The 12,736-nt window shown below is 40.5% G+C and overlaps 1 protein-coding gene across 1 annotated transcript in view; it reads right to left on the reverse strand.

Annotated features, from left to right (window-relative positions):
- Positions 1-475: 475 nt before the first annotated feature.
- The window catches only part of DCHS2 (dachsous cadherin-related 2), a 238,410-nt gene continuing 226,149 nt past the window's right edge, over positions 476-12,736 (reverse strand). The window contains exons 18-21 of the mRNA XM_040625493.1: positions 8,335-8,465; positions 6,241-6,527; positions 5,237-5,369; positions 476-3,096 (exon numbers count right to left, since the gene is read on the reverse strand). Of these exons, the coding sequence (XP_040481427.1) occupies positions 476-3,096; positions 5,237-5,369; positions 6,241-6,527; positions 8,335-8,465 (3,172 nt within the window). The remainder of the gene's footprint in view (positions 3,097-5,236; positions 5,370-6,240; positions 6,528-8,334; positions 8,466-12,736) is intronic.

Here is a 12,736-nt window from a genome sequence, read left to right on the forward strand (position 1 = left end):
GATCTACAGAAAAATCACTTCATTTTAACATTTAAGTTTATTGTTTCCCATTTCCCCTCTCCATTATTTTCTGTCCTACATTCACTCCTTACTCAGTCTTTGCTAATCTATTTTAAATATAGCAGTGTAATCAGCAGTAATGTGACTGCACTATACTTATTTTCCATTTATTTTCCTGGAAACATTTTGGCAGTCAGTCTAGCTCATGGTGTCCTTTGGAGATTTAATCATACAGAAAACCAGGTATGACAGGATATACACCACTTATATATACAAACTTGAGTCCTGAGAGCAAACAGAAAGGTTAAAAGAGGGGGTAACTTCTCATTAAGGCTGGACGAAATTTGAGAAACTTAAATGAGGAGATATTAAAACCCTGACTGCATTTTAACCCATCTTGAAGAGCTAGCTTAAGAATGTCTTGTTCAACCATTCACGACCAATGGTGGGCAGCTGCTCTGACATCACAATCATGTTATATTTCAACTTCATCTTCTGCTTTAAGTTCATGGCATGTACCACTCAGATGTGTTCCCGATGATTCCCCACATGACGACCGTGGGGTCACGGCAGGGGTCTGTGCGGTCAGCAGGAAAAGAGATGGAGAAAAGCTGGGAGTCATGGCTTCGGGCAGAGAAGTGAGATGGTAGGGAAGTGGGGAGTGTGGGTATTTGTGAAACACTTGCCCTGGGATTCTGGCTGGCATTCGTGGTGGAACTGCTTTAATCCCGGGCTGGGCGACTGCGGTAATCAAAGGTGGTGGGAAAACCAAAGACTTCTCTTTAGGAATGCCAGGTGTCTGTAAATGTTCGTCCTTTAGTTTTGCAATATCGTTAAATACCAAGGCGAGAGGCTGGAACTTGGGTTCCCAGCTGAGGAGATAATCCCAGTGGTAGTTGCCTCTCACATCGTGATTAGAGGTTCTCTGGGTAGAAGGAGCCGCGCACCTTGCTTCCTGATCTTCTGAAATAAAGACAGACGCTCTCCTGACATCAGCCTGGATGCTCTCTTTTATCTCTCTCCTCTTTAATGTCTGGGTTAACACATTACTTTGAACATAAGTTGTGCCACAGCCTTCTCGATCTTCTTCCTCAAATGCGTGGCTGGTTTCTGCTCTTTCAGCAATGAGCACCACATCGGTTTCTCCAGACAAGCAGGAGAGCTGGTCCGAGTCCCTTGGGATTCCAGAATCTGGGACCCTGGACTCCCGGTCGCTCAGAGCTGAGCCAGCATCTTTTCTGTAAGGATGCTCGTTTATCCTCTGGATTTCCTTATCTTCTGCAGTTTCTCCTTCCACAGAACAGTGGCCACTGGAGTTTGAGTGCCTGTACAGATTCACAATGTCCTTCTCCATGATACTTATTAAGCTCAACCACTCAGGCAGGGAGGCCGCGGGCACTGCCTCGTTACTGCCCTCGTTAGTTTTCTGGAAGGTCTTGAGCGTGCTGCCGTCTGTGGTCAGTCTCAAACTGATATCTAAGGATGACGATGTTTTCTTTTTTTCGTAATTGCTTGCTGCGTCTTTTTGCTTATGTCTTAAAATCAGTACAATCAGAATGAAGATGAGTATCAGAAACACTAAAAAGGAGACCGTGAGGCTGATGGAAAAGCCGCTGCCCGATACGACTGAGTGTTGTCCTTCTGAGAAAGAAGACATGTTCACGAAAACAGTACAGACTGTGAACTTGGACTCTGGTTTGGGGCTATGAGCGATGATTTTCATTTCAATGGCGTCTTGTTCATGGAACTGACTTCTTATTAGGGGAGGTGCTCCAGTCAAATAGATATTTCCATTAGTTTTATTCACTAGAAAGAAAGGCGATGGAGTCTCCAAAGAGTAGAGAACAACTCCATCCATACCCGCGTCTGCATCTGACGCTTCCACTCTGCCAATCAGCTCTCTGGCTTTATTCTTCTCTGGAAGGTTGAAAAAATACTCCTCTTGAGTAAAAATGGGTTCAAACTCATCTATCCCTTCGATATCCAGCCAAACCATTAAAGTGGCTGTTGAGTCCCCTTTGTCTTTTGCCTGCACTGTGAGACAGTACTTCCTGTCATTTTCATAGTCGAGGACTTGCTGAGTGTGAATATCTCCTGTTAAAGGGTCAATGAGGAAGGGATCACGATCACGAGGCAGCCCACGAGTGACGGAACAGGGCGACAACACAGAATAGACCAGTTCTCCGTAAGGACCCGCGTCAGAATCCGAAGCACGTACGGAACATACAGTGGAGAAAACAGGCACATTTTCAGGAACGGCACAAGTTAAGCTTGAGAACATAAACTGGGGTGCGTGGTCATTATCATCCAGGACATTGATGAACACAACTGCGAAAGAAAAATGCTTCTTTTCTTCATCTGAAGCTTGAACAGTTAAAGTGAATTTTGTCGTTTCTTCATAATCCAGAGGTTTAATCAAATAAAGAACCCCAGTTGTTTCTTCCAAGTGAAAATGCCCCTTCTCATTTCCAGAGATTATGTGGTAGATGATTTCTGCATGTGAACCCACGTCACGGTCAGTTGCAGAGACCACAGTGATGTGACTCCCCAGGGGGGTGCTTTCCTTGACATGGGCGTGGTATTTCAGACCGTGGAATTTCGGAGGATTATCATTGACATCAAGGACTTCTATTGCTACAGTGGCTGTGGAGCTCAATGGAGGGAAGCCATGGTCAGATGCCAGAATGACAAGCTTGTGACTGGCAGCTGCTTCTCTATCCAGACTATGAAGCAACACCAGGTAACCAACTTGCTTATAAGGATATTCTGAATGAATGAAACTAGTTTCCACACGGAAATTGTTCTGTGAATTACCACTGATGATGGAATAATCAGCATGTGTGTTTTCACGGGTCCAGTCATGGTCAATGGTGGAAAATGTGACAAGCGTGCCTCCAATTTGAGCATCTTCCCTCAAGCTGAGATTATAATATTCTACTGCAAACTCAGGAGCATAATTGTTCATATCTTGTATTTCTATCTCTACTAAGGTGAGAGCCCTCAGGTCAGGAATTCCACCATCACTGGCTTCAACAAGAAACTGAACTGTTGATTTTTTATCCAGAAGTAATATAGGATTGATAGTAAATATTGTGCCTGAAAAACAAGACATAGCATTTTAACGCTGTGAAATTAAATTTTCAGGATCCAGTTGTCAGTAAACATTTATCAAATATTTACTAATGAGTTTAGTTATTTGCTAGATTTGTTGATTCAAGGTACAACTAAGAGTAAATCCAAACAGAAATTTTAAATTTTTATATTTATTTTTTGGTAACACTTAAGATCCAGAAGTAATAGTCTCCTGGCATTCACTCTATTAAATATATGTGCCACTTGAAGATGACTTTGCCGAAAATGTCTCTTAACTTTATTTTTGTATAATAAGCTGCCTTGTTACCATTTTTTTAAGAAAATGTATTCTTATTTGAAAAATCTATATCCCATTCTACTATCCATAGACACATGTATAGAGACATTCTAGTATAAAGATATTGATTCTGGAAACACTGGTTGACATTCACTCTAGTCAAACGGAGGTAGTATACAGAGTTACTACCTCTAGTAGTAGTATAGAGTGAGTATAGAGTTACAACTATTGCTTACTTATGGAGTGTCTTTCCTAAAGCTCTTCATTAATTCAGCAAGTGGATTTCCCTCTTATTGATGAAATACATTTAATGCATTTTATTATTTTTAATATAGAAATATGTAGTTAGAGTTTCACCAGGAACTAAATTGATCTGGTAACATTTAATGTTTTTTAAAGATTTATTTATTTTTAGAGAGAAAGAGAGGGAGAAAGGGAAGGGGAAAGGGCAGAAAGGGAGAGAATCTCAAGCAGACTCCACACTGAGCACGGAGCCCGACATGGGCTCGGTCTCACGACCCCAAGATCGTGACCTGAGCTGAAATCACTCTTAATCGACTGCACCACCCAGAAGCCCCCATTTAATGTTTTAAAAACATTCTAATCAGTATTGTAAAGCTTGTTGGTCATGCATGCAAGCAAAATGTTGCTGGGATTAAGTGCTCAGAGGGACCACCTCACACACTGTGATGTGTTGTGGCCAGGACAGCAGTGGATGTCATCTGAGCACTGTGCATCCCCCACCCCCAAAAAAAGAGAGAGAGGAGAAAAGAAGAGCCAAGTTTCTGACATGTTTATATCCGTACAGTAACATTCCACAGGCTGTGTGGCAACATGACCTACTTCTCCCTGTTACAACACTCCATGGGCCTCATACTGCCATTTTGTGATTAAATTCTTCTTTGGGGCAATTCCGAGGTTAATTTTTTTTTTAATTGAGATATAATTAACATATAACATTGCGCTAGTTTCAGGTGTACAGCCTAATGATTTGATATCTGTATATATTGCAAAGTGATCCCCACAATAAGTTTACTTACCATCCGTCAAACTGAGGTTCATTGTTAAATCAGCTCCCACTTATGAAATAATGCAGCGGTGTGTAGAGACGCGGAACACATGGTGTAACACGTCCCAGGCCCTGCTCTTTTCTAGAGTGTGCTCTGCTAGGGACAATGTTTTGGTAATCATAATATCACATCAAATTTAATTTTTACTGTCTACCCATTGTTATGCTTCCGCTATATAATTCTTAACTGTTCTAATCTGAAATCACTTTTGCCTGAATGCATGTCATGACCACAAACGACTTGCTCTCTGATACCAATATAAGGAACCTTGGAAGGCATCAAATAAACTGAAATACCGCAATAATTGTTCTCAGTAGAGATGCTCAAATCATTTTTTAAATTTCTTATCCTTATTGAATGTATTATGCTATTACTGAACTGCATGTACTTGGCTTGGGAAAAAAACCTCCACACTCTCGCAACACGAAGTCCTCAGTACCAAATTAATCCCTTTGCTTTCGTTCTGATGCTTGTCGAGGCCCAGGATAATTACCTAAACTGTCCTTGGTTGGACTGATGAGCTGGGTGTTTACTACATTGGGGTCTCTGAAGTTCTGTGCCTTTGCCAGCATGTAATCATTTCCTTTTGCTTTCCAACCATTGAGATGTTGGAGAAGAGAAATAACAGCAGCATTTGCTACCACAGCATTTGATGTGAAGAGAAATAAGAAGGGTGGCATCTATAATATCAGGGGGGTGAGGTGGAAACATTTTAGGAGCATTTGGAAAAGATTATTTCAGGCTTCTACCCTGTAACTCAAACCCGTGAACACTAAAGCCACAATAAATAACTCACCATTCATTGGATCGATTGAAAATTCCCTAGAAGAGGAAAGGATTCTGTAAGTAATGTTCTCATTGCTTTCTAGGTCCGTGGCTGCCACGGTCAGCACTGAGTATCCCACAGGCACCAATTCGGGAACAGTGACCTGAAGGAAAAAGAGAGAAATGAGCCTTGTGCTTACAAGCTAGAGCTATTTTCATGAACAGGGCCGGAGAGTAAAATCCTTGCAGTCCTTTTATTTATGGAAAACACACATAGTAATTCATAGGGTTGATATATTAAGGATATTGTTTTATAGTTTCAGAATTCAAAAACACAACAATTTAAAAATTTCATTTAGTTTTGATTTTTTTATTATGAAAAAAAATCCATCTAAATTATTTCTGCGTGGTAGAGGATAGTTAATAAAACCACTACTGTCGTATTACATACAGAAGACCATTACTTAGGTTAGTTTCCCTTCTGTGTTTACGCTTAAACCATGCATTGCTAACTCAGAAGTCCTGAAGCCCACTTCCAAGGGTTTAGTTGAATGCTATTATTGTCCTTACTTCTCTAAACATATACAAAGCTTTAAAAAAAATAAAATTTCCACTTCACAGTTTTGTTCATGATTTGTTTCTGCAAAATGTTCATCAGTATATTCCAAAAATATGCCTAGGAAAGAAAGAGTTTTCCCAAATTAAGTGCTGATAATCCAAACCACCGTACTGTCTGATACCTTTGCAAATATTAGGCCAGTTCTGATTGTTATGAACAACTGGACTCTAATCCCTACAAACTAAAAAAAAAAAAAAAAAAAAATGATGCGATAAGTCCCTAAGAAACCGAACTGAATGAGCTCTTCAATTCCATATGAGCTTCCAGGATATTGAATATCCAGCCCTCAGCAACTAAGGCACTAAAACCTATGGATACTGTCTGCCTACATCAGTCTGTCAACACCGGTAAGCTTACATTATTCCTTATTCTTTTCCACTTTGGCTCTGCTTTCAGGATCTCCTTCAGCTCTTTACCTGGTAAGAATCTTGAGAAAATACAGGTGGGTTATCATTGACGTCCACCACACGGACAATGAGCATTCCCTCTGTTTCATGCATGGTATCCGAAATTTGGATGAACAGCTCATATTCGGAAGCTTCTTCAAAATCCAATGTTTTCACTAGCACCACTGTTCCAGTATTTCGATCAATAGCAAACTTGGTTCCAGGATTACTCTCTTTGGCGAAATTGAAGATGAAAGCTGGATTCAAATCCACATCATGAACTGATATCTGAGTCACAACTACACCAGGCAAAGAATCTGCAATAGTCATGACCAATGTCAGCCTCCATTAAAATTCATCCTTTGAAATACTTTTCTTTAATAGCTCAACCCAAACATTTTTACTTTAAGTCCAACATGATTTGCTATTTCTTGGCATGATTTCTCATACAAAGCTCATTACGAGCTGAACAAAAACTCTGAAGAATTTATGAGCCCAATAAAGTGCAAATTTACCACTGAGTAGGGAATTGAGGAGGTAGAGTATATTCGATTTTTATATTGCATTTTTTTATCATATGCATGCAACACAATTCCGGACCAAGAAACATTCTCAGCCACTTATTTGTCTTATGTAGTTTCTGTATTAAAATCATGTATTCATGGGGGATATGGATGGGAAGAAGGTTATTACTCAGAACGTTAATACAAAGCATACAATTTTGAAACAGTAAATGACAATACGTGTATACTAAGTTAGAAATACTTAGTTCCTTATACGTATTTTTATAAAACTACTGCTTTTGGAGTGGCACATGTGCTGCTTCCTTCTCTTAAAATCTGACTCTCAAAATTATCCAGACTATGGAAAGACAAAATATACGTCGTGCTAGTGATAAAAGCAAATCTCTAATATCACAAAATAGATGGCATGCTAAATGCCTAACACACGACATCTGTTCTTTTAGTCTAAACTGTCATAAAAGGGACCTCGTCTTTAAGCTTATGAGTATGGTGCAGGTAGAAAGAGGATGCCAAGCTACTCAGAATAGTTCCCCTATATATGAGACTCCTGTAATTTTCATATTTCAGGCTTGAACACTCCGGACGGGCATCAACCACTCCTTACACTATTCAGTATATGTGTTGATTTGTGCCATTTGTTCTTGTGATGTGTTTATAATGGGCACATTGCTGCATTTTGAGGCTAATGCACATACTTAAGAATAGGACCTTCAGTAAAAACAAATGGAAGCATATCGAATGGGTGAGAGGCGGCGGAACTGGAGAATGTTTTCTTTGTAGACTATTTTAGAGTGTTTGTAGGCATCCCTATACATCTACAAATATATCCCTTGGTGAGTGGTAATTTGCTTGGAAACTGAACATCTAAAATGTTAGAAACATCTTAAGAATGAGTTGGATACTAAGAGTGAAAGGAGAGAGGCAAGAGAGGGGCCCGCACTTTTTGCAATTTCAATGATAGAGTTGGGTCGGATTTACCATTACAGCCACTGACCATGGACAAACTTTGGGACTGCATACTATGGAGTCACAGAACCCAGGGACCCAAACAACTGGGGTTAATTAGCATATCGTGTAAAATTTTGTATTTTCTACCCCTTCCATGAATGTGGGTAAAATTTTTCTGTCAATGCTGAAGTTGAGTTTACACTAGAGGAAAGTGATGACTCTGAAATGCACATCCCTTCACTTATCACTTGCCATTCGTTCACTGCAAAGACTGCCAAAATTGTCAGTCTAAGGACATCGCTTCTTCTCAGAGGAGCTTTAGAATGATCGTCACAGTCAATAAAGTGTGCTCCTCCATGGAGTAGATTTTGCTTTTGAGAAATGTTGGCACACACAAAAGCATCGGTGTGGAATGGCAGGTTGAGCGGGGGAACTGGGCTCCTGACGACTTAAAGGCAAATCCCAGCCTCAACATTTAACGTCTTTGACATCTGATATTTAACTTCTGGCCATCCATTTTCTATTCCGTAAAACGAAGACAGAAGCTGTCCATGTTGCACGGTTCTTGAGGATTAGCCCTCATAGTGAATAGAATGCCTGCCTAGATAATATCACACAAGCTAAAACCATGATTCCAGATCGGCACACTTACTTTCTGCAATTTCCACTGCTTCAGAGGGGAGAAAAGCTGGGGCGTTGTCATTTATATCAGTCACCTGTATCTTGATCACACTTGTACTAGAAAGCCTGGGCATCCCTTTATCTGTGGCTTGCACAGTCAAGCTGGTTTGGAAAAGAATCAAGAAATGTAATCCATTATCCAGAGAATTAGAAAAACAACATAAATATCAAATATCCTGTTGAAAACATAAAAATGAGCTGACTAGCTACTTTTATTTCTCCCCCTAGCTTTTTCTAAACAGCATCATTTAAAAATTTATTTCATCAGAATTGTAGCCTGGTGGTGCCTGGGTGGCTCAGTCAGTTAAATGGCTGCTTTTGGCTCCTGGGATCAAGCCCTGTGTCGGGCTCCCTACTCAGCAAGGAGTCTGCTTCTCCCTCTGCCTCCCCCGCCCCCCAGCTTGTGCTCTCTTGTTCACTCTCTCTCTCTCAAATAAATAAAATCTTAAAAAAAAGGGGGGGGGGCGCCTGGGTGGCACAGTGGTTAAGCGTCTGCCTTCGGCTCAGGGCGTGATCCCGGTGTTATGGGATCGAGCCCCACGTCAGGCTTCTCTGCTATGAGCCTGCTTCTTCCTCTCCCACTCCCCCTGCTTGTGTTCCCTCTCTCACTGGCTGTCTCTATCTCTGTCTAATAAATAAATAAAATCTTTAAAAAAAATAAAAAAAAAAAGAATGGGAGCCTGAAATTTATTTATTTTTGATGGGTTTAGAGCATCAAATCCAGCAAGCCACCGGGGGGGGGTCATGTGGCATTTAAAACAAATGAGCCATTTCTGGAGACAGACTGTAGAATTCAGTCCTTTCCTACCAAGGACAACCTAAAAAGCACAAACACCAATACGTGTTATTTGGTTAAGTAGATTCCCTCCACCCTACCATGCATGGCCTGGATATTACAACGTGTCCATTTTACTGTACCAACAAAAGATAGAGCCACTAAGAGATTGCTTTGCATTTCTATTTTTTGTAGATCCAAATTCAAAATCAATAGAAACTGTAGAATTACGAGAGGATGCGGCATGATTAATACACATACAAAAATGCATGATTGGTTAGAACTACAGAGTAGGGGGAAAAGTCGACAAGCTGAAAGAATTTATACACAGTGATTTTCTCTCTCTTAGATGATGGTACAACTCTCTCCTGTAACTAAATTCAAAACCTTCTCAGTGTCTTCAACTTCTCCATTTCTGTCACCAACCTTCCAAAACCCAGCTAATTGTGAGTCTTACCAATTTTACCTCCTGAATACACTTGGCTCAGTGTTCCCAACCATTTCTGTCCTGCCTTCCGAGCTCAGGTAGGCTGATCAACCCTCCTGGACTGAAGGGTTTCCTGGGATATGGGACTTTCAGGTTTTTGTTTTTTTTAAACCAGGACAGTCCTGGGCAAACCAAGACAAGTTGGTCTCTGTATCCTCAACCCCTCATCATCTTTACCTGGAATGTTCCATCTTCATTGTATCCTTTCCCACCTGGCGTACTTGTTTGTTCATCAATCTTCCTACTGCAAGTCTCATCTGCCCCTGTCGATTCCCCACACTGCCACTCAACTGCTCCATCCAACATCCTGAATTGAAACCCTGACTTCCTTATTGAAAATTTCCCTTGGCTCTCCATGTCTAGAAGATGCAGTCCAGGTCTTGAGCACATACACATGACCTCCAATGACTTGGCTTCTGCCTGGAATTCCTGTCCCTATACTACCCTCTTGATCTTCCAAAGCTCACATCTCTGGGAAGCTTTCCCTGACTTCCGGTCTGATTTGGATGCCCCTTTCTCTATCCCACAGCACCCTATACATTCTCCTGACACAGTAGTCCTCACCCTTTGTTCTTACTGATTGATTATCTGCCTCTCCTGTAAGTTGCTTGAGGGCAGGTGAGCTATCTTACTTGATTTTTTAAAAATATAGGTTGAAGGCTGGTTTCTCAAGATTTGTCTAAGATTATGAATGTATTATAGGACAGAGCCAAGATTCAAGCCCAGGTCTTGACTGACTGGAAAGCCCGTGTTCTGTCTGAGCTCCACTATGTATTTTCAATATGCCTCTCTTACCTTGCATCTATTCCACCCTAATGTATAATCATTAGCGTTTCACTCCCCTCTAAACACTGTGAAGCCAGGAGGGTAGCTGAGGAGTGATGCGAGTTGTCAATCAGAAGACAATCCTTACCTCAGAAGTGGTGTGAGTCTTAGCCTGTGGTTGAGACTACCCTTTGAGAAACTGAGTCTTGGAAGTTGACCCATTTCTACTTTCTTTTTCCTTAGCTTACCTGATGAGTGTTCTATCTTTCCAATCTTGCATTTGAAAATGATGTAAAATAAGCATCAACTGTGTCTTGGCTTCAATCCCACTTAATAGCAAATAATCACTGTTTGTCTACTATTCGTGAAGTACACAGGCTGCCTTCCATGCTATCAGAGCTGGGACATCAGCAAAACAACTACTTGAATTTCACACTTCTGGAGCTTAGGAATCATTCCATGTGGAAAATTTGTTAGCATGAACATAAGTCAGGTACATATGGAAATATTTTACTAAAAATAAACAAATCATAATGTTCTCTGCCTCTGTGGCTTGCCCTTCCCCAGTGTCATACCAAAAGCTCAGCCAAGACAACATCAAAGTTATGGCTCTGTCAATGCTTCTACTATAGCTGCAACCACCCTGATTTTTACAACGCTACAGTGTCAAGGGTTCTCTATAATGCATATGTCAACTGAAAAAAAATGAGAATCTTTGCTATGGAGGAAAATATACAATTCAGTTTCAAGATAAAAAAGATGAGTAAACAGTTCATCAATAGCTTGAAGAACAGATGAAAATTACGAAGGCAGATCCACCAAGATTCTACGCATGACTTCTGGGAGACCTCAAGTTTTCTGTGATGGCTCCTTGGCAGTCTTTGTAAAACTATTGGTTGTAACCAGTCCAACTGGCTCCAGGTTTGAGAACTGCTGCCCTGATTAGTACATCAGCAGAGATTATAAATGAAACTGACCAGATTTAGAACCGGCCCATTCTAATTCAGAGCATATTTCTCCTATTCTACCAACCACGGGAAGCTTCTTTTATCACCTTAAGCTTTAGATGGGACCTTGACAAGGCAGTATCCTTTCTGATTGTCTTAACAAATACTGAAGGTGGTAGGTGATTTTTCAAAAGTCCCTCTCAACAGCATCTTAAGTGTCTACCCAGAATTACATGTTCTTTCTGAAATTCTACGAAAAACAAAAATATCAGCCAACATCAGAAACACCTATGAAAAGAAGAGCTACGACTTCTGGTTAGAACTACACAGGTTTATCTCTTTTCCTCCTGAGAGTCTACAATAATGATAGCAGAGAATGTCAAATAAGGTATATGTCCATAAGGCTACCAGAAAATGAAAGAAGATTTTGGTGGATGAAGTAGTGAGATGTTTCAACAAATTTCTGGAAAATGCAAGCAGATTTGGGAGTGGTTACAGGAAAACACAGAGTGAAATATATTTGGAGGGAGATAAGGATGAGTGGGGAACAGATTTGCCCCCACCTAACCATGACAGACACAAGACATGACAAGGGGTGGAGTGAGATATTGAGCTAAAAATAGGTTGATGATTCTTGTAAACTCAAAATACAGAACAATCAAGTCCCCTTGCCCATTTCTCTTCACTCCCAGGAAAAAGATGTCTGATTTTCATCCTCAAAGTAAATAATATTGAGGATCTGTCCCTGGAGAAATGAAAGCCCCCCACCCCAAAGAAAAAAAAAAAGAACTCTCTATACTGTCATTTGTATATTGTCCTGCAAAGTAGTCAGCTTCCTCTCTGGTTCATCTTGAAAGTGAAGTGTGCTGGTCGATCAGCTCTGCCAGCCCACTCAGAGATTCTGATGACTTTGCTATTGCCTCACTCAGAACCGAAGATCGTTAGTTACTTACAGAAATTCTCCAACATGAAAAGGAGAGTGGAGAACAGACAAGGAGAAGAAATAAACCTGACAGAAATGAAGATCTTGAAAGAACAAAAGAAAATATAAAAATTCTAATTAATGTCCTTGGAGAGATATCAGAAGGCAGTGCAGGCATGAAACAAGAACAAGATGCTATGGAAAAGCAGAAAGATCAAGAAAGAGACTATATATATATATTTATATCTAACATCTCCTTAAATTCCTTAAAATAAGGAACACTTCTAGTTGATTCTAATCCAAACACATTTGAAACCTTTCTCTTTTATGGAGTCCAACGTCTCCCTGTGGTTTCCATGACCGTCTTTTCCAGGTTCTGTTCCTTTTATACCCTGACTCTATTCCACCGGCTTCTATTTGTCTGCTTGATCCTCAAGTAGTGTGAATCCCCCACATTCTCATCTTGCAGACTTTCCC

This window comes from Ursus maritimus, unplaced genomic scaffold, assembly GCF_017311325.1.
Source record: "Ursus maritimus isolate PB19 unplaced genomic scaffold, ASM1731132v1 scaffold_11, whole genome shotgun sequence".
Classification (NCBI taxonomy): Eukaryota; Metazoa; Chordata; class Mammalia; order Carnivora; family Ursidae; genus Ursus; species Ursus maritimus.